Here is a 25,716-nt window from a genome sequence, read left to right on the forward strand (position 1 = left end):
CTGCTCTTGCGGATCTTACAGTTTAGAGAAGGAAGACAGACAAGTAATGAATATTATGGAGAAAAAGGAAGCGGGAAGAAGGGAGAGGTAGAACCAGGAGGAAGGAATTATATTTTCAATAGGGTTGTCAGAGAAGACATGACCGAAGCCAAGGTGACATTTGAGAACAGTGCTGAATGAAGAGGTGAGGAAAGAAATGATGAGGGTCTTCTATAAGAAAGAAGTGTCTTTAATAAGACATATTAAATCATCATGTGCAAAGGACCTGAGGCAGGACAGTGTTTGTATACTCAGAGAACAAGGAAGCAGGGGAGGAGGGGTGTAACAGAGTACATAAGGGAAGAGCGGTAGCAGATAAGGTCATAGAAACAATGGACCAGATCCTGCAGAGTCCTGAATATCTGTGAGGTAGATAGTAACAGTAATGTAACTGAAATAACTGGAATTCAGAGTGGTTTGTAACTTTTTCACAATAACTTAGCTGGTAAATGGTGGAGCTCAGCATAGACTGAAGGGATATCTGGGTCTAATGCCCTTACTCTTGCCACTTCATTGTGTTATCTTTCTCCAGTAAAAGCTTAGAGCCTCTTCAATTGCTTTGTGTATCCCTAGTAAAGTAACTGCAGTAAATACTTGCCGTTTTTTTACTATTCAACATATCACATATCCTTCCTATTTGGAGCCCCAGTGTATGAGTCTTGGCTTGCCAGAGTAAAACCAAATGACCAGTAGTCCTTTTTCCTAGCCCAAGACAGCTGGACTGAGAGTATGGGACTTGGGCCAACTTGATGCCTCTGCCCTAGACTTTGAATAGTGAGGGGGTAACGCAATATGGACATATAGCAATGCTGGGGACAACGTGTTTGTGAGAGCAGCAGCACCCTGGCCAAAGGTGCCTGCAAGCAGGCCCTTCACTGTACCACTGACTCCTCCCATTTCATCAGCTGTGTTTCATCCCTTTCGTGAGTCAAAAGAGATGAAGGAGCGTCTTTTTCAGCTCCAATTATGCACTTCCATTGGGAGAAATTATGCAAGACTTTTTAGACTAGAAAATATATAAGATTATTCTGTATCTTCTTCAGCACACCCTTCCTGATCATATCTGCCCTTTATTGTTTCTGATCTATTTTACAATGCTATAATTTGTAGACAGCTGAAAACAATGCAAATGATTCTTGTCCATACAAATGCAAACTAGTTGTGTCAGATAGAAGCAATTGATTATTGCCTGTGGATAGATTCATATTGCATGTGCTTTTAATGTTAAAATTCATTTCAGCATTCCTTATGTCCATGTGTAAGTGTGTGGTTCTTTGAATTCTCCTTTCAACCAGTTGTAACTTCTTATCAAGTTCCCTTAATAATTAATGAGTTCAATAAAATCTGTGTCATGTTGCATTTATTTAATTCATTTCAGGATTCCTTGTCTGTGTATGTATGTTATACATATGTATATATGTGTTACTTTGAATTCTTTCAACCTATAACATTCTACTGGTTCCCTCAACAATTAATGAGTTAAAATCAGTGATGCATATTCATCTTATATTTGTATCAGAGGCATGATTTTGCCACTTAAAAATACTATTCTCTAACAATAGTGAACAGGAAAATCATATCACTGTCCTGTCTTAGCTCAGAACTCTCCCCCACCCCCTGATTTCTACTCACTGCACATAGCCATGTACTTCATAGGGCAGGAGACCAAGGTACTGGTTTTAGCTCTGACCTTAGTAATTCACTAATTCACACAGCCTGCCTGGACTTAAGTTCCCGCATCTTTGAAATAAAGAGGACGGATTCGATATTTTTGAAGATTTAGCTCAGCTCTAACTCCTTCTGATTGACTGTATTACATACCTTTATGCTTTCTTCCCACTGTCCTTTGTGAGTTTCTCATCCCTTTCCCAGGTCCTGGTATATTTATTTCTCTTTATTTCACTTTCCACCACAGCATGCCTTGTTTTCCTTCTCTCACTTTCTCAAGGCTCAGTTCCCCTGTCTTCACTTCCTGTCTCCCCACTCCCAAAACACATACACATACACACACACACATACACACACACACACACACAGAATACAGACCTCTTTGTGGGAACCAAAAGACTATAACAAACTTGTAGTTATTACAGGATTACATGGAAGAAACAAGTCATTTCCACTCTGCTTTGCTGTAAATCCCCCCAAAGAAACTACCCCAAAACAAAATAAACAAGTACTTCACTAAAAAACAAATTGAACAAACAAACCATTTTGATCTCACTGTTCAGTTTAACCCAGAGGTAGATGAATAATAGCACCCACAATTAATTTTTTTTCTCCACCATTTCCCTTTCCCAGCTGGGTCAGGAGAAAGCTCACCCTGAGGATCTCTTTGTAGCTGACTCAGGCCCCATATGGCAAAGACTCAGGAGTTCTCGATTCTTGTCCTGCATGTCACACAACAGACCAAGAGTCCTCAAGGTCAACCACCCTCAGGGAATCTGCTCTTACAAAATGCTTTCATGTAGATTTTTCTACCGAGTTCAGTTAAGAATTCAGATTGTATCCTTTATATCTAAAAGAAAAGACACAAGAGGAAAGCCAGATTGGATTCTCCCAAGAGTTGCTTCTAACATTTAATTGCAGGCCAGTGTGATGTGATATCTAAGGTTTCTCATAGCTCGTAAAATATCATGGGGTGTTTGAAGGTTGGAGGATTTGTGCCAAACAAAGAAGGCAAGAGGAACGTCTAGGCCAAGGATATGCATATGCAAAGCATGGACTCTTCGAAGTTCCCAGTGCTCTGGGCACGCAAGTAAGCAGTTCAGTGTGGCTGCAGCAAGGAGCAGTATGGGGTAGGGGAGAAAGAAAGGGAGATTTGTTGTTGTTGTTGTTGTTGTTTAGTTGCTCAGGCATATCCGATTCTTTACTACCCCATGACTGTAGCCCACCAGGCTCCTCTGTCCATGGGATTTCCCAGGCAAGAATACTAGAATGGGTTGCCATTTCCTTCTCCAGATGATCTTCCTGACCCAGAGATCAAACCTGCATCTCCTGCATTGGCAGGCAGATTCTTTACCACTGAGCCTGTGAGAAGGTAAATCTTCAAAGATAAGTGAGAACCAGACTGCAAGGGCCAAACTGCCTCCACACTGCCAGGGAGCTCACAAAAGGAGACCTCCCTCAGATCAGCTTCTTTATAACCCAACAAAACATAGAGATGTGACTTTGGAAACTTCCTCTTTCAGGTGCTTATTCAAACTAAAAGCATTTCCCCATACACAATACCAAGAAGTCATTGAACCCTCATGTTTGCTGAAAAGTACAACTATGAAACATGATGTGTAGTTGAGAGTTTTGGTTTTCTCCATGCAAACATATGGGGGTGATGATCTTTCCCTCCCTACGCCCCACCCTCCCTCCAGCATCAAGAAGTCATTGAGCAATCATCAGTAGAAGTAAACATGCATAGTTGCAGTAACTCCAAATACTTTATGGAGTGTTCATGACTTGGAAATTTGGGTCAAAGAGCATGACCGTTCTCCGTCAAAGAATTTCAAATACATGTTCACTTTGACTTTGGTCTTCTGAGAGACATATGGACAGGTAGGACTTCAGGCACCTTGTTTAACAGCCTGCACTGGGCTCTCTGCCGGGGCATGCCTCTCCAAGCCTGGTGAACGTATGATGAGGACAAGGCTGCTAACAAGGACTGCTGTTTTAAAAACTCACCCAGTTGCCTGAATCTAAGACTTCCTACTCCAAGGTGCGACCAGCCTGGAACAAACACAATAGAGCAGGTCTGCCTTCAGCATGCTGTCTCCTTATTTTTGGCCTTTTTCTTTTCCACTGAGACTCACTGAGTGTCTTTGGCAGGCCAGGCTGCTGTAACCAAATAAGAGTGGATGGCTTAGCTTCCTCACAGGTCTGGAGGCTGGAAAGCCAGGATCGAGGTGCCATCAGGGTCATTGTCTGGGGTAGTTCTCTCTCCGTGGGTTGCAGACAGCTGCCTCTGCTGCATCTTCATATGGCCTTTCCTCTGTGCTTGCACAAAGAGAGATTCACTGTCTGTTGTTCTCTCTCTCTCCTCTCCCTTTCTCTTTATGGAGACACTAATCCCATCATCAAGGCCCCACCCTCATGACTTTATCTAATCTTAACTGCCTCCCAACCACCCCATCTCCAAATACCTCACACTGAAGGTTAAGGCTTTAACATATGAATGTGCGACAAACATTTAGACTATAACACTCTGCCCCCCGCCACTCCCCACTAATTCATGTCCTTTTCACATGCAAAATACTTTCATTCTATCAAAAAAATCCTGTCAGTCCTAACTCATTCCAGTATTAAATCTAAAAGTCAAAGGCTCCTTTAAACATCATCTAAATCAGATACAGGTGAACTTTGAGAGATGATTTGCCCTGAGGCAAATTCTTCTTCAGCTATGAACCTACAGAAACAGAAAAATCATGTGCTACCAAGATACAATGGTAGGACAAACGGAAGCCAGAAATCCCATTCTGGGAGGGTGTGCTTAGTTGCTCAGTCGTATCCAATTCTTGCAACCCCATAGACTATAGCCTGCTATGCTCCTCTGTCTATGGGATGCTCCAGGCAAGAATACTGGAATGATTTGCCATTTCCTTCTCCAGGGGATCTTCCCGAACCAGGGATCAAACCCAGGTCTCCTGCATGGCAGTCAGACTCTTTACCAACTGAGCTATGAGGGAAGCCTTCTGGGAGGGAGAGACAGGAAAAAAGGAAAAGGTAGCAGGTCCTAAGCAAGTCCAAAGCCCAGCAAGGCAGACTCTGTCAGACATTAAAGCTTGAGAAACATCCTCTGTGGTTTGATGCTCTGCCTTCGAGACCTACTGGGGTTCCAACTCCAATGCCTTGACAGACAGGAGTTATACCCTCAAGGCTCTAGGAAACTTGGCCCCTAAGTTTCCACCAGGCAACTCTACTCCTAAGACGCTGGGTGAGACCTTCCTGACCCACAGAAACAGGAGAGGTGGTCCTACCCTTGGTAACTGAGGAAGAAACAGCCTTGCCCCCAGGAGTGGGAGCACAGTCCTCAAGAACTCAGAAGCCCATTTGGTATCATCCTTCCCTTTCCTTTAGGAACAGCACAAGCTCACAGCCATAGAGATCCATGGTCCTGTCCTGTGGAACCCAAGAAGCCTGACAGCCTTTCTTCATTTTGTCCCATCCCCGTCCCCTTCAGTTCAGACTGGCAGTGTCCCTGCTCCTGTAATCCCACAGACTTACATCCATCGGGTGGTAGGGCAACCACACCCTTGGCGTTCTCTGCAGGACAAGCTTTCTCCCTTTTTTCAATATGGGCAGGATGAGACTTTTCCAAGTCTTCAAGCTCAGGGCCCTTTTTACTCAACAATTTCTTCTTCAGTTCCTCTCTCTCTTCTCTCTTCCTCAGTCAGAAGGAATCAAGACACTCCTTCAACACTTTGCTCAGACATCTCAGCTAAACACCCAGTTTCATCATTCACAAATTCTACCTTCCGCAAAACACTAGAACACTGTTCAGTCAAGTTCTTTGTCACTTTATAACCAAGATCACCTTCCCTCCAGTTTCTAATGATATGTTCCTCATTTCCATCTGAGATGTCACCAGAATTGCCCTTAATGTCCATACTTCCAGCATGCACTCCAGGCTTACAGCCTCTGCCCATCACATTTTTAGGTTTTTCTTACAACAGCACCCCACTTCTCAGTACTGGTACCAAAATCTCACTTAGTCTGAGTTCTCCAGAGAAACAGAATAGGATATATATATATATATATACACATATATCCTATGTGTATATATGTATAAATACATATAATAAGGCATTGACTCACACAATTATGAAGGCTGACAAGTCTTCATAGGCAAGCTGTAGGCCCAGGAAAGTCAATGAAGTCCAAGTTCAAAGGCAGGAGAAGACCCAAGTCCCAGCTAAAGATAGTCAGGCCAAGAGAATTCTTTTTTACCCAGCCTTCTTATTCTATTCAGGACTTCAGTGGACTGATGAGGCCATTCACATGAGGGTGGACAGGGGAGAACAATCTGCTTTACCCAACCTACTGATTCAAATGTTAGTCTGCTTCAGAAACACCCTCACAGACACGCCCCAGAATAATATTTAACCAAATATCTGGGTACCTCACAGTCTGGTCCCTTTGACACATCAGATTGACCATTATACCAGGTGAATCTCCCTTAACCCACTTTCTTGTTTTTTGCTCACATGTTTAACCCTCAGCTCAGCTCAGCTGTTGATCACAATTTTCTGATTTTGTCCGATAATCAGAATCTTTCTAAGACAACTGCTTGATTGCTTTAAAAATTACTACAAAGATATTGGTGAGTGCCAATGACTTAGCAATTATCCTCACTAGTGCCTTTGACCTGTACTTTAATTAAGGAAGAAAAAAAAATTTTCATGATAAGATAGGTAGAGCACAAAATTTGCTATTCTAACCATTTTAAAACGTGGAGTTCAGTGGGATTCAGCACCTCTGCAATGTTGCACAACTGTTACCATTATCTTGTGCCAGAACTTTTTCAACACGCGGAGAGGAAAGCCCACAGCCCTCGAGCAGTCAGTCCCCTCCCCCTCCCCCTACCCCAGGCCCAGGCAACCTCCAAACTGCTTTCTGTCTGTGGACCTGGCTTTCCTGAGAGTTCATATAAGTGGAAGCACACACTATGCAGCCTTTTGTGTCTGGCTTCCCGCCTTAGCTAAGCAAAGGTGGAAAAAAGGGGGAAAGTAGAATATCTTTTGTGATGTTAACACTTTGAAGGATCTTCAAAATCACTTTAACTCTGTTTAGTTGTTTTACTAAGATATGGGAAACGTCTGTGATGCCTCTGCCCTAGACATTCTGCTTCATGTTATTCACTCTTTCCTTCCATGGGGGTTGGAGGCATCGGGACAGGGTAGCAAATGTGAGGACACGTCAGGGGGCCCACTCCCTAACCCCAACCCCAGCCCATCAGCCTATGCCTTGCCTGGAAGTGACCTGGCAGGACCATGGGGTCAGAAGCTCATTCATCCCTGGTGGGCACAAAAATGTTCGTCTCCCGGCACTGTAGGACTTGAGGAAAATAAAAGCAAGCATGTGTCTGGCAGAAAGGTATATTGTTTACGGGCTTTCTCCATCCCCAGGGCACACAGCATAACTACGGGGCTGTGGAAGGACCCCAGGTTTGCCAAGATGCTGGTTTCTACCATGTGCGTAACTGAGAAAAGACAGTTTTACAGGGACTGTCCTGCTCGGATAGCCAGTCCAGGCTGCGAGCCTGCTTGTGGGAAAGGAGCGACTTGGCAGGCTTCAGTCTAAAGGGTCTGAAAATGACAGCCAGAGGGCACAAGGGACCACTCCAAAACATCTGTGTCCCCTGTTACTTTTCTTTGTTTTGGCCAGACAGTGCAGCATGCAGCCAAGGGCTAAACCCACGGCCCCTGCAGTGGAAGCACAGTCTCAACCACTGGGCCACTAGGCAAGGCGGTTCAAAATGTCTAAACCTGAGAATTCCCTGACTGTCCAGTGGTTAGAACTCCAAGCTTCCACTCCTAGGGGCCCAGGTTCAATCCCTGATAGGGCTGCAAGGTGCTGGCAAAATTTTAACATAAATATTAAAAAAAACCCAAACTTCCAAACACTGGATGTCCCACTCAAGGACTTCAGCCCAAGGTACACATTTTATGTGCTGTAGACTCTCCAGGTTTATATGATCTGACATTCCTAGGTACTTACACTGAGGCTTCACTTTTCCTTCTCAGCTCTTCCTTTTTTTTTTTTTTTAACCAATCTCGCATTTTTATTAATAAACAAACACAAAGAGATTGTAAATATTTTTAGTCTTTCTCTCCTGTTACTATTAATATTTTTGCTAAGACTAAAGTCTAGAGTAATCCTAAAATGAGTTCAAGTTGTTTTTCGGCTTCTGTTTCAAAATATGGACCACACATCTTCATCATCTTATTCCCTGGTGACCAGCTTAGATTTAATCATATACACAGAGCTTCAGCAACTCGATAAACAAATCCACATGAGGGTAAAAGGAAGACCATATGCTGGACTGGGCACAAAAGCCTTTATATTACTCTCCTTTTCAGAAGTCTCTAAAGTCTACAACTGAACACGGACTCTGGTTAAAAATACACAATGATTCCTTTTTAAATAATAGCATTTGTCTATAGAAGGTCCATTAACCCAGAATGACCCCTGTTTGAGTCCATAGATATTTACATTCAAAAGACTTGATTACAAGACAAATCCATTGGATTTTAACAAACACTCCTGAATTTATGCATACAAATAAATGCTTTTCCCTCAAATAGGTAGCAACGTTCCAAGGCCTTTGCTATCGCTTGAAATAGCATTGGGATTCCAGTTAGGACCTGCCTTTCTCCTCACACTGAGGTTGCCAGCCTCCTGAACAAAGCAATCTTTCCATTCCTACAAGCACTTATCTCTCTAGTACTGGCTTTTGACCAGTGAGCAGCCATACCTAAGTTCAGTAACACGAATGCTATGCACAACAGATAAACATATGCTATATGTACATATAAATATTAAGAAAATGTTAAAATACTAAATCTACCTACCAGAATTCATACTTTTGGTTTCAAAGTCCTATTTCCAAAGCTAATTAAACATGTCTATGACTGGATTGCAGAACAGCACATCCTGCAATGTCAGGTACCGTGAAAATTAGTCTAAATAAGTTTTGTATTTGACCCCCTTAGAGATGTTCAATATGTGGATAAACATGTTCTGCTCTTTGTGTTCCTGTTGATGATGAAAGGCAAAGGGAAGTCATCCCACACTGGGCTCCCACTGTGCATGAAAAACTGAACACCGTATTGATTTAATCCTCTCAACATCTCTGAGCTAAACAACTCATCCCCATTTATAGATGAAGAAACTGAGATATGGGAAATTTAAAAAACAGGACATTGGCACACCACTGGCAGGTGGGAGTGATGCATTCAGAATTACCTCACCACTGAGAAAAAAGTCAAAGACTTTTGGAAAATGAAATGCAATTATCTTCCCACAGAGAACCATTTTTTTCCTGAAAAAAACTGATGCTAGCATATCCCCTAATGATTTTTTTCATTAATATTCTTTTGGCCATAATTTTCCCCAAAATGAAAGTGCAATTATCTCCCAATCTGGGAAAGTGAAGCATTCTGTGAATTTTTATCTTGTTATTTATACAGGAGTCTTTGGATACCAGTTAAGTGCTTGAACCAGTTAAGTGTTTGGGTGGGACATAGAAAAATAAAGCAAGCTAAATAAAGAACTGTTGAAATAAATAGATTAGGGGGGGGGGGGGGAAGAACCCTAGTTAAAAGATATTAAGAGAATTAACCACCTATGGAAGTAACAGGTTAAAGATTTAAATTAGAAAAAAAAATGAAGAGATGACCCTTCAAATAAAACAAAGAAGAAGTTGAGAATCAATGTCAGGGCATTTCAACTGACCTTAGAGACATATTTTACTGGTGACTTTTTTGTTTTTAAAATGTTTCTGATTTTTTTTTTCATTTGTTAATGACCCCAATTTCCAACTTATTCCCCAGTTTATCCTGCCTAGTAAAGTTTGTTCATTTTCAGCTTTATTTTCTTGTTCAGCCCCTAAAGACTGACAATTTGAAAGGAAACAAACTAAAAGAAGGCATTGGACTAAATAACGAATTGTTTTCATCATCTTGATGGATGGCAACTCAACTTTAAAATAAATATAAGCTCCAGTTTCCTAATGTTTTCCGAGATCCTTATTTCTGTGAGGATTTCATTGTCATTGCCGTCTGTCTAAAACTAACGCCACCCAAATCCTGAAAGGAGTTAAACCTAAAGTGACTGATGTTTTGACAGTGACATGGCAAAAAAAGTCTTATCCAGAAAAAAAAATTTTTTTTAACTGAATAAATTTGACAAGCAATATTCAGAAATTTAGACTTGTAAATATGTTATCTGAGGAGTTCGCAAAAATCTCAAAATTGCTTGCATAATTCTGGCTTTTTTGTTTTCAGTAAGTCTGCATCTGTTTTATACCAAAAGTCTCTACAGAAACCTGTATGCATTGCTCAGCTTGAGTTGACATCTTACGAAGCACAGCTGAGTACAGAATTTTCCGTCACTTCAAAGGACATACCACAGGGTGCAAAGAAAGAAAAGACTGGGTCCTTCCAGCCAAACGTTGCCCTCTGGCACTCATACTCAACTCCCCGGGGAAAGAAGAGGGCAAACTCTGGCCCCTTGCAGCTCTAGGTAGCGTTCCCATAACCCCTGACTCATAAATATTGACATTTGGGAAAAACAAGAGCAGAAAAGAAAAAAAGCAGGAGGAGGAGGTGCTTTTTTTTTTTTTAAGTTGTTTCAAGTTGGAATGTTCATATATTTTCCAAAGCCTGATTTATATCAAAGATATCACTATGATTTTTAAATTAAATATACCTTATCTTGGCATGTTAAAAAATAGTCTTATCCATCACCAACTAGAGAAAATAGAAAACAAAACTTTCGACAGAGTTGTTTTGTTTTGCTTTGCTTTGTTTGCCATCAGGAAAATAGTTTTAACTAATAAAACTGAGTTGAATGCAATCTTTTCTAAAAAGGGTTATAACAATGTCTTCAGAACTTTCTTTGTTGTTATTGTTGTTGTTGAATACCACAGTTTTAAATCAGAGTGAATTTGGAATTCTTTATTTTCAGCAAAATCTTTTCTTTTTCATTTTAAGTATTTATCTCTACCCTTCTGTGCTTCAAAAAACAGAAATAATACGGTTTAACGAACAACTCGAGAATTCCTCACAGACCACAGACTGCATCCATTGTGGAACCACAGCGCAACCTGGTGGTGATCATCGTTATTACCATGGTTTACGCCTATGAATGGCCGAAATTATGAAGAGAAATTTAAAAATATCTTATGTCTAGGCTTTTAGAAAATAAACTACCAAAAAAAAGAACAGTGGAACGGCTCTCTTAAATCATGAGTAGAGCTTTTTATTTTTCTTTTAATATAGTATACCTTTTAAGTACAGTTTATAAGGTTGCAGATGAGTGACCCAAAATTTAGCATGCTTTTTATGTTCACAATAATCCTCTTCATTTTTGAAATTATATGACCAACATTTCAAAGGCATTTAAGAGGCTAAATACCTTCAATGAGTGATAAAGGAAAGTAAATTAAATACTTTATCAGCCTTTTGAGGATTCTTTTCCCCTTTGTGCCTTGGATACAATAAGCACGTTTAGAAGAAAAAAAAGATACATTTGTCATAAGACTTTTCCCCCAGCCTTGAAATTTCAGCTAACAAAATTTAGTTCATTAAGTTCATCTCCATTCTTAAAAAGAACATGTATTTTTTGATAATTTTTCCCTAAAAGAGAAGACAGTTTTCCTCACTTCTCTTTCACATCTAGCAACACCACTGAGGCAGGACCTGATACATAAAATGGTGACTCAGTATCTGTCATCTTTTTTGTGTTAATGGTACTATATTCTCATCCTCTTATCTAATCATGTCAACAACCCTATAAATTAAGGATCGGTGTGCCCATTTTACAGATTAGAAACCTGAGGCATAGGGTGGAGGAATAGGATGGGGAGACCACTTTCTCCCTTAAAATTCATTGAAAGAACATTTGAACACTGAGCAAACTGCACAAAACAACTTCTGACCACTAACAGAGGACATCAGGTGCCCAGAAAAGCAGCCCATTGTCTTCGAAAGGAGGTAGGACAAAATATAAAAGATAAAAAGAGAGACAAAAGAGTTAGGGACGGAGACCCGTCCCAGGAAGGGAGGGTCTCCAAACACCAGGAAACCCTCTCACTGGCAGGTCTGGAGGAAGTTTTCAAATCTTGGAGGGCAACCTAACTGGGAGGGAAAATAAATAAAACCCACAGATTACATGCCTAAAAGCAAGTCCCAGCAGAAAAGTACCCCAGACGCCCGCATCCACTGCGGAATGGAGAGGAGCGGGCGGCATTGCTTAGGAACAAAGGAAAGACTGAGCAATTCCAGAGAAGAGCTCGCCAGCGGCAGACCGGCCCATCCCCCGCCAGAAGGAGGCAGGAGGCAGCGGGGAGGGGAAAGGGGGAAACTCGGCCCCAGAGATGGCACCCCCTACCACACTGCAAACAGGCTCCCAGTTTCTAACCAAAGGCTTCCTGAGAGCCTGGATGGTTGACATCCACCAGGAGGGTCGCGGCTAGAGACCAGCTCCCGAGAACAGACACAAGGCGCACGCATCTGACTGGCGCGGAAACTGAGGCTGGGACCGCTGAGGGGATAAGGCGCGCTGCACCTGGGGAGAGTGCGCCCGTCAAGCTCCTGGCGGCCTGAGCTGCTTGGCCGGGAAGGCACAAAACGCAGGCCCAACCAAGTCCGCACTTTTGTGGAAAACCTGAAAACTGGAACCGCACTCCATGCAGGGCCTGCTCCCTGGAAAGCAGCCTGGAGCCTGAGCAGTGTAGACGGGAAAGCACACACCCGTGAGCGGGGGCAAACCCAGTGTGGCCGGAACACTGCGAGTGCTCCCCACACAGGCCGGTGACATTTGTCTGCAGTGCCCCTCCCTCCCTGCAGCGCGACTGAACCAGCGAACCTAAACAGGAGACCACCTCCGCCCGCCTGTGTCAGGGCGGAAATTAGACACTGAAGAGACCAGCAAACAGAAGCCAAATAAACAAAGGGAACCGCTTCAGTAGGGACCACTGCAACAGATTAAAATCCCTGTAGGTAACACCGACTACACTGGAAGGGGCCTATAGATATTGGGAAGTGTAAGCTGGAACGAGGAGCTATCTGAAACTGAACTGAATCCACATTGCCTGCAACAGCTCCAGAGAAACTCCTAGATATATTTTTACTATTTCTTTTAATTAAAAAAAAAATTTTTTGGGGGTTTTTTTCTCTTTTATTTTCTTTTAAAATTCCCTATTACTCCTCTATTACTTCTTAATTTTCATTTTCTTTTATTTTCTTTTAAAGTCCTCTATTACTCCTCTATTACTCCTTAATTTTCATTTTCATTTCACTATAACCTTGCAAAAAAAAAAAAACCTATGTTTAAAGTGAACTTCATATATATTTCTTAAATTTTTTGTGTTTTTGTTTTTAATATTGCATTTTTAAGAGTCTAACCTCTACTCTAGATTTTTAATCTTTGTTTTTCAGTATTTGATATCAATTTTGGACATTTAAGAATTCAATATTCAGTACCCATTTTTACTCAGGAGTGTGATGATTACTCTCTCCCCCTTTTGACTCTCCTTTTTCTCCCCCAGATCACCTCTATTTCCTCCCTCCCTGTTCTCTTCTCAATCCAATTCTGTGAATCTCTGTGGGTGTTTTGGGCTGTGGAGAACACTTAGGGAACAGAGTACTGCCTAGATCTGTCTCTCTCCTCTTGAATCCCCCTTTTTCTCCTCCTGCTCACCTCTATCTCCTTCCTCCCTCTCCTCTTCTTCATGTAACTCTGTGAACCTCTCTGGGTGTCCCTCACGGTGGAGAATCTTTTCACCCTTAACCTAGAAGTTTTATTATCAGTGCTGTATAGTTGGAGAAGCCCTGAGACTACTGGAAGAATAAGACTGAAATCCAGAGGCAGCAGACTTAAGCCCAAAACCTGAGAACACCAGAAAACTCCTGACTACAGGGAACATTAAGTAATAAGAGATCATCCAAAAGCCTCCATACCGACACTGAAACCAACCACCACCCAAGAGCCAATAAGTTCCAAAGCAAGACATACCATGCAAATTCTCCAGCAATGCAGGAACATAGCCCTGAGCATCAACATACAGCCTGCCCAAAGTCACACCAAACACATAGACCCATCTCAAAACACTACTGGACACTCCATTGCACTCCAGAGAGAAGCAATCCAGTTCCACGCACCAGAACACTGACACAAGCTTCCCTAACCAGGAAACCTTGACAAGTCAATCTTCCAACCCCACCCACTGGGTGAAACCTCCACAATAAAAAGGAACCACAGACCACCAGAATACAGAAAGGCCACTCCAAACACAGCAATCTAAACAAGATGAAAAGGCAGAGAAATACCCAGCAGGTAAAGGAACATGAAAAATGCCCACCAAGCCAAACAAAAGAGGAGGAGTTAGGGAATCTACCTGAAAAAGAATTTAGAATAATGATAATAAAAATGATCCAAAATCTTGAAAACAAAATGGAGTTACAGATAAATAGCCTGGAGACAAGGATTGAGAAGATGAAAGAAATGTTTAACAAGGACCTAGAAGAAATAAAAAAGAGTCACTTAGTAATGAATAATGCAATAAATGAGATAAAAAACACTCTGGAGGGAACCAACAGTAGAATAACAGAGGCAGAAGATAGGATAAGTGAGGTAGAAGATAAAATGGTGGAAATAAATGAAGCAGAGAGGAAAAAAGAAAAAAGAATCAAAAGAAATGAGGACAACCTCAGGGACTTCTGGGACAATGTGAAATGCCCCAACATTCAAATCATAGGAGTCCCAGAAGAGGAAGATAAAAAGAAAGGCCATGAGAAAATACTCGAGGAGATAATAGATGAAAACTTCCCTAAAATGGGGAAGGAAATAGTCACACAAGTCCAAGAAACCCAGAGAGTCCCAAACAGGATAAACCCAAGGCGAAACACCCCAAGACACATATTAATCAAATTAACAAAGATCAAACACAAAGAACAAATATTAAAAGCAGCAAGGGAGAAACAACAAATAACACACAAAGGGATTCCCATAAGGATAACAGCTGATCTATCAATAGAAACTCTTCAGGCCAAAACGGAATGGCAGGACATACTTAAAGTAATGAAAGAGAATAACCTACAACCCAGATTACTGTACCCAGCAAGGATCTCATTCAGATATGAAGGAGAATTCAAAAGCTTCACAGACAAGCAAAAGTTGAGAGAATTCAGCACCACCAAACCAGCTCTTCAACAAATGCTAAAGGATCTTCTCTAGACAGGAAACACAGTAAGGTGGTATAAACGCGAACCCAAAACAACAAAGTAAATGGCAACGGGCCCATACCTATCAATAATTACCTTAAATGTAAATGGGTTGAACACCCCAACCAAAAGACAAAGACTGGCTGAATGGATACAAAAGCAAGACCCCTATATATGCTGTCTACAAGAGACCCACCTCAAAACAAGGGACACATACAGACTGAAAGTGAAGGGCTGGAAAAAAATATTTCACACAAACGGAGATCAAAAGAAAGCAGTAGTCACAATTCTCATATCAGATAAAATAGACTTTAAAATAAAGGCTGTGAAAAGAGACAAAGAAGGATACTACATAATGATCAAAGGATCAATCCAAGAAGAAGATATAACAATTATAAATATATATGCACCCAACATAGGAGTATGGCAATATGTAAGGCAAATGCTAATAAGTATGAAAGGGGAAATTAACAATAACACAATAATAGTGGGAGACTTTAATACCCCACTCTCACCTATGGATAGATCAACTAAACAGAAAATTAACAGGGAAACACAAGCTTTAAATGACACAATGGACCAGCTACACATAATTGATATCTATAGGACATTTCACCCCAAAACAATCAATTTCACCTTTTTCTCAAGTGCACATGGAACCTTCTCCAGAATAGATCACATCCTGGGCCATAAATCTAGCCTTGGTAAATTCAAAAAAATTGAAATCATTCCAGTCATCTTTTCTGACCACAATGCAGGTAAGATCAGATCTCAATTACAGGAAAAAACTATTAAAACTTCAAACATATGGAGGCTAAATAACACGCTTCTGAATAACCAACAAATCATAGAAGAAATCAAAAAAGAAATCAAAATATGCATAGAAATGAATGAAAATGAAAACACAACAACCCAAAACCTATGGGACACTGTAAAAGCAATGCTAAGGGGAAGGTTCATAGCAATACAGGCTTACCTCAAGAAGCAAGAAAAAAGTCAAATAAATAACCTAGCTCTACACCTAAAGCAACTAGAGAAGGAAGAAATGAAGAACCCCAGGGTTAGTAGAAGGAAAGAAATCTTTAAAATTAGTGCAGAAATAAATGCAAAAGAAACAAAAGAGACCATGGCAAAAATCAACAAAGCTAAAAGCTGGTTTTTTGAAAAGATAAACAAAATTGACAAACCGTTAGCAAGACTCATTAAGAAACAAAGGGAGAAGAACCAAATTAACAAAATTAGAAATGAAAATGGAGAGATCACAACAGACAACACTGAAATACAAAGGATCATAAGAGACTACTACCAGCAGCTCTATGCCAATAAAATGGACAACTTGGATGAAATGGACAAATTCTTAGAAAAGTATAACTTTCCAAAACTGAACCAGGAAGAAATAGAAGATCTTAACAGACCCATCACAAGCAAGGAAATCGAAACTGTAATCAGAAATCTTCCAGCAAACAAAAGCTCAGGACCAGATGGCTTCACAGCTGAATTCTACCAAAAATTTAGAGAAGAGCTAACACCTATCTTACTCAAACTCTTCCAGAAATTGCAGAAGAAGGTAAACTTCCAAACTCATTCTATGAGGCCACCATCACCCTAATTCCAAAATCAGACAAAGATGCCACAAAAAAAAAGAAAACTACCGGCCAATATCACTGATGAACATAGATGCAAAAATCCTTAACAAAATTCTAGCAAACAGAATCCAACAACATACTAAAAAAATCATACATCATGACCAAGTGGCCTTTATCCCAGGAATGCAAGGATTCTTTAATATCCGCAAATCAATCAGTGTAATACACCACATTAACAAATTGAAAGATAAAAACCATATGATTATCTCAATAGATGCAGAAAAAGCCTTTGACAAAATTCAACATCCATTTATGATTAAAACTCTCCAGAAAGCAGGAATAGAAGGAACATACCTCAACATAATAAAAGCTATATATGACAAACCCACAGCAAGCATTACCCTCAATGGTGAAAAATTGAAAGCATTTCCCCTAAAATCAGGAAGAAGACAAGGGTGCCCACTCTCACCACTACTATTCAACATAGTTTTGGAAGTGTTGGCCACAGCAATCAGAGCAGAAAAAGAAATAAAAAGAATCCAGACAGGAAAAGAAGTGAAACGCTCACTGTTAGCAGATGACATGATCCTCTACCTAGAAAACCCTAAAGACTCTACCAGAAAATTACTAGAGCTAATCAACGAATATAGTAAAGTTGCAGGATATAAAATTAACACACAGAAATCCCTTGCATTCCTATACACTAACAATGAGAAAACAGAAAGAGAAATTAAGGAAACAATACCATTCACCATTACAACAAAAAGAATAAAATACTTAGGAGTATATCTACCTAAAGAAACAAAAGACCTATACATAGAAAACTATAAAACACTGATGAAAGAAATCAAAGAGGACACAAATAGATGGAGAAATATACCATGTTCATGGATTGGAAGAATCAATATTGTGAAAACGACTATACTACCCAAAGCAACCTATAGATTCAATGCAATCCCTACCAAGCTACCAACAGTATTCTTCACAGAACTAGAACAAATAATTTCACAATTTGTATGGAAATACAAAAAAACCTCAAATAGCCAAAGCAATCTTGAGAAAGAAGAATGGAACTGGAAGAATCAACCTGCCTGACTTCAGGGTCTACTACAAAGCCACAGTCATCAAGACAGTATGGTACTGGCACAAAGACAGAAATACAGATCAATGGAACAGAATAGAAAGCCCAGAGATAAATCCACGTATCTATGGACACCTTATCTTCGACAAAGGAGGCAAGAATACACAATGGAAAAAAGACAAGTGGTGCTGGGGAAACTGGTCAAACACTTGTAAAAGAATGAAACTAGAACACCTTCTAACACCATACACAAAAATAAACTCAAAATGGATTAAAGATCTAAACGTAAGACCAGAAACTATAAAACTCCTAGAGGAGAACATAGGCAAAACACTCTCCGACATAAATCACAGCAAGATCCTCTATGACCCACCTCCCAGAATATTGGAAATAAAAGCAAAAATAAACAAATGGGACCTAATGAAACTTAAAAGCTTTTGCACAACAAAGGAAACTATAAGCAAGGTGAAAAGACAGCCTTCAGAATGGGAGAAAGTAATAGCAAATGAAGAAACAGACAAAGGATTATTCTCAAAAATATACAAGCAACTCCTGAAGCTCAATTCCAGAAAAACAAATGACCCAATCAAAAAATGGGCCAAAGATCTAAACAGACATTTCTCCAAAGAAGACATACAGATGGCTAACAAACACATGAAAAGATGCTCAACATCACTTATCATCAGAGAAATGCAAATCAAAACCTCAATGAGGTAACATTACACACCAGTCAGAATGGCTGCTATCCAAAAGTCTATAAGCAATAAATGCTGGAGAGGGTGTGGAGAAAAGGGAACCCTCTTACACTGTTGGTGGGAATGCAAACTAGTACAGCCACTATGGAGAACAGTGTGGAGATTCCTTAAAAACCTGGAAATAGAACTGCCATATGACCCAGCAATCCCACTCCTGGGCATACACACTGAGGAAACCAGATCTGAAAGAGACATGTGCAACCCAATGTTCATTGCAGCACTGTTTATAATAGCCAGGACATGGAAGCAACCTAGATGCCTATCAGCAGACGAATGGATAAGGAAGCTGTGGTACATATACACTATGGAATATTACTCGGCCGTTAAAAAGAATTCATTTGAATCAGTTCTAACGAGATGGATGAAACTGGAGCCCATTAGACAGAGTGAGGTAAGCCAGAAAGATAAAGACCAATACAGTATACTAACGCATATATATGGAATTTTAAAAGATGGTAAAGATAACCCTATATGCAAAACAGAAAAAGAGCCGCAAATGTACAGAACAGATTTGGGACTCTGTGGGAGAAGGTGAGGGTGGGATGTTCTGAGAGAACAGCATTGAAACAAGTATACTATCAAGGGTGAAACAGATCACCAGACCAGGTTGGATGCATGAGACAAGTGCTCAGGGCTGGTGCACTGGGAAGACTCAGAGGGATGGGATGGGGAGGGAAGCAGGAGGGGTGATGGGGATGGGGAACACATGTAAATCCATGGCTGATTCATGTCAATGTATGGCAAAAACCACTACAATATTGTAAAGTAATTAGCCTCCAACTAATAAAAATAAATGGAAAAAAAAAACAACAACTGAGGCATAGGGCTATGAAATAACTTATTCAAAGTCACTTAGCTTATGAGTGACAGAGGGGCTGGACCCTTCTCCAAAGCCCATGCTGAGTCTGGTGCATGGTCAGCCCTCAGTAAATCATTGTTGACAGTGAAAAATGCACTTGTTGCAAGGTAGGGAAAGGACTTCGGACTGGATCCGAAGTCCTTAGACTCTACACCCAGTAATTTTTCCATTAAGGTTTAGACATACTTTGACTTTCTCTTGCTTCTGCATGCAATTATTCTCTTCTGAGCCTGCTAAGTGTCCCTTAGTTTCCGTAAAAGAACAAAGAAGCAAAATCAGGCAGGAGTCACCTGTGCCTCAAGCCGAGGCTGTGCCACTCATAAGGCACTCTCAGGGGATCTTTACAACTTTTATGCCATAGATCCCTTTGGACGTCTGGTGAAGTTTCTAGAACCCAATGCAAAAAAAAATCTTTTTAAATATGTTACAAGGAAGTCAACTTTTTAAAATTAAAGTTTTCAAAATATTAAAAAAAAACAAATTTGCAACTTATGTGCTCATTTATTAATGCATTAAATGACCAGAGCCATTTAATGACATCAGCAGTAGATTTAATAACTATTCTTAAAGCAACAATGAGTATGAATGATATTTTGAGATACCTGTAACCCTTATAATGTGATTCCAATGTATCTTTGATTTCTATTGTTAACAGAGATACAGTTAATGTTAATATCTGATTTATATCCATAAGTAATGAAAATACAAAATTTCAGTCACTATGAAATTAATGAAAATAAAAATTTCTTCTCATCAAAATTCATGGCCCCCTCACCCTCTTATATTAAAAAATCAATTGAGGTTAATTACTTATAGATAAATCTTTTCAAAAACTAAATTATAAAAAAGAATCTAATTCAAAAATGCCCACAGCAAATATATATATCATATACATAAAATCCATTGATTCACACATGAAATATTCACTTCAATATGAATGATCCAATGTGAGGCAAGGCTCTGGTTAGATAGCATTGCTGACTCAACAGACATGAAGTTGAGCAAATTCTGGAGAGTGGAGAACAGGGAAGCCTGCCATGTTGCAGTCCATGAGGTCACAGAGTCAGACATGACTCAGCAACCAAAGAACAAGAAAACTCCAAAAATAAGCATGTGTAACACCTGGTTCCAAACTGGGAAAGGAGCGCTGCATATTGTCACCCTGCTTATTTAACTTATATGCAGAGTACATCATGAGAAACGCTAGGCTAGATGAAGCACAAGCTGGAATCAAGATTACCAGGAGGAATACCAATAACCTCAGATATGCACCACCCTTATGGCAGAAAGTGAAGAAGAGCTAAAAAGTCTCTTGATGAAAGTGAAAGAGGAGAGTGAAAATTCTGGCTCAAAACTCAACATTCAGAAAACTAAGATATGGCATCCAGTCCCATCACTTCATGGCAAATAGTTCGGGAAACAACGGAAACACTAACAGACTTTATTTTCTTGAGCTCCAAAATCACTGCAGATGGTGACTACAGCCATGAAATTAAAGATGCTTGCTCCTTGGAAGCAAAGCTATGACCAACCTAGACAGCATATTAAAAAGCAGAGACATTACTTTGCCCAACAAAGGCCTGTATAGTCAAAGTTATAGTTTTTTCAGTAGTCATGTATGGATGTGAGAGTTCAACTATAAAGAAAGTTGAGCACCAAAGAATTGATGGTTTTGAGCTGTGGTGTTGGAGAAGACCCTTGAGAGTCCCTTGGACTGCAAGGAGATCCGACCAGTCCATCCTAGAGGAAATCAGTCCTGAATAGTCATTAGAAGAACTGATGCTGAAGCTGAAACTCCAATATTTTGGGCACCTGATGCGAAGAACTGACTCATCAGAAAAGACCCTGATGATGGGAAATATTGAAGGCAGGAGGAGAAGGGGACGACAGAGGATGAGATGGTTGGATGGACATGAGTTTGAACAAGCTCTGGGAGTCGGTGAAGGACAGGGAAGCCTGGCATGCTGCAGTCTATGGGGTCGCAAAGAGTCGGACACGACTGAGTGACTGAACTGAACTGAATTTTATTAGCTTTTTATTAAAATGTGTCCTGTCTGCACCAACAGCCCACACAATGTTAAAAATCATTTTACCTTCCTTGTGTTCGGTAGTTAGAATAGGAAAAAGGAGTCCAAAATGGCGGTGGTTAAAAGACAAAGAAAGGGAAAAGCCTGCAAAAATGGAACAAAAGAAAATCCACAGACCAGTGTGAGAACCTCAGGTGAAACAAACATGCCCCCTTCTTGGCTAGCCCAATTTGCATCGGGCAGGATCAATGGGGAGGAGACAAAAGATATAAAATGAGGAGGCCAAGACAGATTGAGGCCTCTCTTTTGGGGTCGGTCCCTCACGCCTCGAGGGTGTACTATCCTTTGTTTGCCAAATAAAACTCTGAGCTGTAACTGAACTGTAACACTGGTATGCCATTTCAAATCTTTGCTGCCACAAGACAGAACCAAGGAAATTACACAGTCTCCTGACACTTGGCCACCCAGTCCTCCCCTCTCTCCGCCTCCCACATCCAGTTTATTTGATTTACTTTAAAAAAAAATCTAAAATTGGCCCTAGGAGCACACCCTCCCTTATGTGGCCACTAACAAAGGAGGACCTCCATAAAGAGGAGAGCAGCAAATAACCAGGTCCAGATGACAAGTGAAGTCCGAGCCAGACCTTGATTTCAGCCCAGTGAATGCTCAGCAGAGAAAATGTCACCTGACCTACTGAAATCATGAAACCCAGCAGGACCCTGTGGGGCTCCTGTGCACTAAAGGCTTTCTATGTCTCCACCATCCACACCGGCCATTTCCTGTGTGTGGGAAATAAATAGGCTTTAGCCTCCACGACCTTCCCTGAGTTCCAAAGGGCAAGTTCAAACAGTTGCTGATCAGGGAAGGGAGGAGATGCAGAGACAAGGGAGGAGCAGCCAAGAAAAGATAGAGCAGGCTTGGGGCAGGGCCCTGGTCTCCCTGCAAGGGATACACAGAACAGTATTTTTGAGCTCTTCTTCAGAACTAAAACCCTCAACAAATGGAAGACGTTAACATGATGAAGCATTCTTCATTCCAGACACAAGGTCACAGTTTAATAACCTTGAGAATCACAGAAGCTCATCAGGAGACCATCTGAGGCCAGATTAAAGGCGTGCTGGCCCTGCACACACCCTGATCCTTATCAACAACCCCCCCCCCCCCCCCGCAAACCATATCTATAAAACTCCTCACCAAGCCCCCCCACCCACCTCCATGGTGGGACATATGTATTTATTTGAGGGCATTAGCCCACTGTGCTCCCCTTTGTCTGGCAGAGCAATACACCTGTTCTTCTCTACTTCACCAAAACTCTGGCTCAGAGATTCAGTTCAGTGTTGGTACACAGTGGCTGCATTTTGACCTCGATCATGAGATAATCAATTTGTACTGTTGTAAGCCACTAAGTTTCTGGTAATTTGTTACCTAGCAATAGAAAATAGATACATAGTAGATGCAACAACTTGCCCTTCACCTTAAGAGGGATGCCTTGGCATGTCCAAATGACTAGGCCTTAGAAAATACACAAAATGATGACCCAGTCTACACATCTGGAGAAGAGCCCACCCTGACTCCTGGTGCAGAGCTCTCCTCCCTGTTCAACACTGGCCCTTGATCATCCACTCAGTAAACCTGATCAAAGCTCCTTCTAATTTCTTACATGTAGCAAGAGAAAAGTCTGTGTTCACTCTCAAGTACATTTAGTTTAGCATGTGATAAAGAATTTGCCTGCAATGCAGGAGATGTGGGTTCAATCCCTGGATTGGGAAGATCCACCGGAGAAGGAAAGGGCAACCCACTCCAGTATTTTTGCCTGGGAAATCCCATGGACAGAGGAGCCTGACAGGCTACCATCCATTGGGTCACCAAAAGAGTTGAACATGACTTAGTGACTAAACAACAACAACAAATCAAAACAAACATCCACACTTGATAAAATCATGTAAATTGCTACTGACACTGTTTCAGACTTAAGAACCTTCAAATAGAAACAAAGGTCAAAGCAAAGTAGAAGGATGGCTTGGAAGTTTATTGTTTCTTTTCCTTCCAGAATTTCAACAACAACTATTATCTGTTGAGCATGCTATTATAAGGCACTCTACCAGGCATAATAGAAAAAAGCGGGGTATAAAACACAGTCCTAGCCTTTTAAAATTTGATCGAGTGCTTAGAATACAAACATAGAATATAACCAACTCTTTATGATAGCGTATTCTAACTACTAAATGAAAGATACAGAATAAAGAATAATCAATGAGGCCCAAACAGTCAGGAAATATACTATAGGGACTTCCCTGGTGGTCCAGTGGTTAGGACTCCACACTTCCAATGCAGAGGGTACAGGTTCAGTCCCTGGTCAGGGAACTAGATCCTACATACCAAAAAAAGCAAAGGTACTACATATATCTGAATCACTTTGTGTATACCTGAAACTAACAGAACACTGTAAATCAACTATACTTCAGTAGGAGGAAATAGCAACAGTGTGCAGACTGGACAGTGTACAGAGAATCATGAAAGCTATCATTCCACTTGTCAACAAAAATTAATCAGTTGATCAAAGAAAGAAACGGAAAATTTTATTTGAACCAACTTGAAGATTATAACCTGGGAACAGCCTCTGTCCATCAGAGGTCAAAGCAGTTATATAAGTTATATAAGTTTTTGAGACAGAGTGCTATACATTAAAAGATGTGCTCATCTTCTAAGAAGTTTTAAAAGTTTCCTCAGGAAACTCAAACAAGGGCTCTCTATCAACCTAGAAGGGTGGAATGGGGAGGGATATGGGAGGGAGGTTCAAAAAGGAGGGGATATATGTACACCTGTGCTGATTCATGCTGATGTTTGACAAAAAACAACAAAATTCTGTAAAGCAATTATCCTTCAATTAATAAATACATAAATATTTAAGAAGACATATTATTCACAGTGTATACAGTCTAGTGAGCAGTAGGTTATGGGTCATCATGGTCTCTTACCATGATTTAGAAGGTTTTAAGCTAAGGATATATGAATATTCATGAGGGGCATGGGTGATAGATGCATATTCATCAAGGGGCTTAAGCCCAGGAGAATTCGGCATAGAACTAGAGCAACAGGTTGACAGAGTCCAGGCTTGGGTTCACTGCAGTCACGAGGGTCAGAAAGGTCAGCAGCATCATTCCTTAGGTTCCAGTTAATCTGGCGGTTGAGTGGTTTGAATTCTGAGAAACAGCTCAAGAAAGTGCTTCATGCCAATCTCTACTTTTGGAACAGAACTGGGAGTCTTTACAACTGATACATTGTCTCCTGGTACAGTTTGTCTCCCTGGCCTCGTTATAACTGTTTGTTTTTACTTTCTTTTGTTCCCTTAAAATCTTTAATTCCTAAGGTCTATTCTTCTACAAGGGCAAGAATTGTCTTAGCTCCCAAAATGACTTCGGCCTAAAATAGCTTCTCTTATGTTAAGAAAACGTTGGCTGGTCCTCCTCCCCCTGACTCCGCCCAGGAGACTCCTTGCTCTTACAGGTTGTAAGCTCCTTATCTGCTTACAGGTTCCCCTTGAGCAAAAGTTTTTTTTAAAAAGTTATGAGAAAAGCAGTTGAGAGGGAATAAGTTGTAACACTGCTAATTCTTTTCTTGAAAGTGTTGCCAGTTAAGACTAAAGAAAAATCCTTTTCTTTCAGTCAGCACTAAAGTGGATGATGTGATCTTGTGGCCGTGTGGTGCGTGTGAGCCCCGCAGGACCGGGGAGGCACCGGCTGCCGCGGGGAGGAGGCCCAGGCTGAGCGTGAGGGAGGCCCCGGCCCCTCTGCGCCTGTGTCTGGCAGAGCCGGTGTGAGACGAAGAGACAATCCTTCCCAGCCGCCGGGATAATCAAAGAGCTTTGGCCGGACCTTCGAGCACGCACCGAGATAGTGAGGAGCCAGACGAAAAGCACAGACTATGGCGCGGAAACGGATCAATAAGGAACTTAGTGCTTTGGCCCGTGACCCTCCAGCACAATGTTCTGCAGGTCCAGTTGGGGATGATATGTTTCATTGGCAAGCCACAGTTATGGGACCTAATGACAGTCCATATCAAGGCGGTGTATTCTTTTTGACAATTCATTTTCCTACAGACTACCCCTTCAAACCACCTAAGGTTGCATTTACAACAAGAATTTATCATCCAAATATTAACAGTAATGGCAGTATTTGTCTCAATATTCTAAGATCACAGTGGTCTCCTGCTTTAACTATTTCTAAAGTTCTTTTATCCATTTGTTCACTGCTATGTGATCCAAACCCAGATGACCCCCTAGTGCCAGAGATTGCACGGATATATAAAACAGACAGAGGTAAGTACAACAGAATATCTCGGGAATGGACTCAGAAGTATGCCATGTGATGCTACCTTAAAGTCAGAATAACCTGCATTATAGCTGGTATAAACTTTAAATTACTGTTAATAAA

The 25,716-nt window shown here is 40.9% G+C and overlaps 1 protein-coding gene across 2 annotated transcripts; it reads left to right on the forward strand.

Annotated features, from left to right (window-relative positions):
- Nucleotides 1-444: 444 nt before the first annotated feature.
- Nucleotides 445-25,716, forward strand: LOC122693332 (ubiquitin-conjugating enzyme E2 D3-like). 2 transcript variants are annotated; one of them, XM_043900848.1, is made up of 4 exons: nt 445-451; nt 1,303-1,308; nt 7,773-7,779; nt 25,292-25,716. In XM_043900848.1, the coding sequence occupies exon 4, from the start codon at nt 25,295-25,297 to the stop codon at nt 25,649-25,651; it is 357 nt and encodes a 118-aa protein (XP_043756783.1). In that variant the 5' UTR covers nt 445-451; nt 1,303-1,308; nt 7,773-7,779; nt 25,292-25,294; the 3' UTR covers nt 25,652-25,716. The 2 variants fall into 2 exon arrangements, with proteins under 2 accessions (XP_043756783.1, XP_043756782.1); XM_043900847.1 differs by lacking the exons at nt 445-451; nt 1,303-1,308; nt 7,773-7,779 and having other exon boundaries at nt 24,995-25,716.

Source organism: Cervus elaphus, chromosome 5, assembly GCF_910594005.1.
Source record: "Cervus elaphus chromosome 5, mCerEla1.1, whole genome shotgun sequence".
NCBI classification, from domain to species: domain Eukaryota; kingdom Metazoa; phylum Chordata; class Mammalia; order Artiodactyla; family Cervidae; genus Cervus; species Cervus elaphus.

Bases quoted from the DNA above. Each gene is read 5' to 3' on its own strand.
- LOC122693332 (XM_043900847.1), top strand. From the start codon at position 25,208: ATGGCGCGGAAACGGATCAATAAGGAACTTAGTGCTTTGGCCCGTGAC.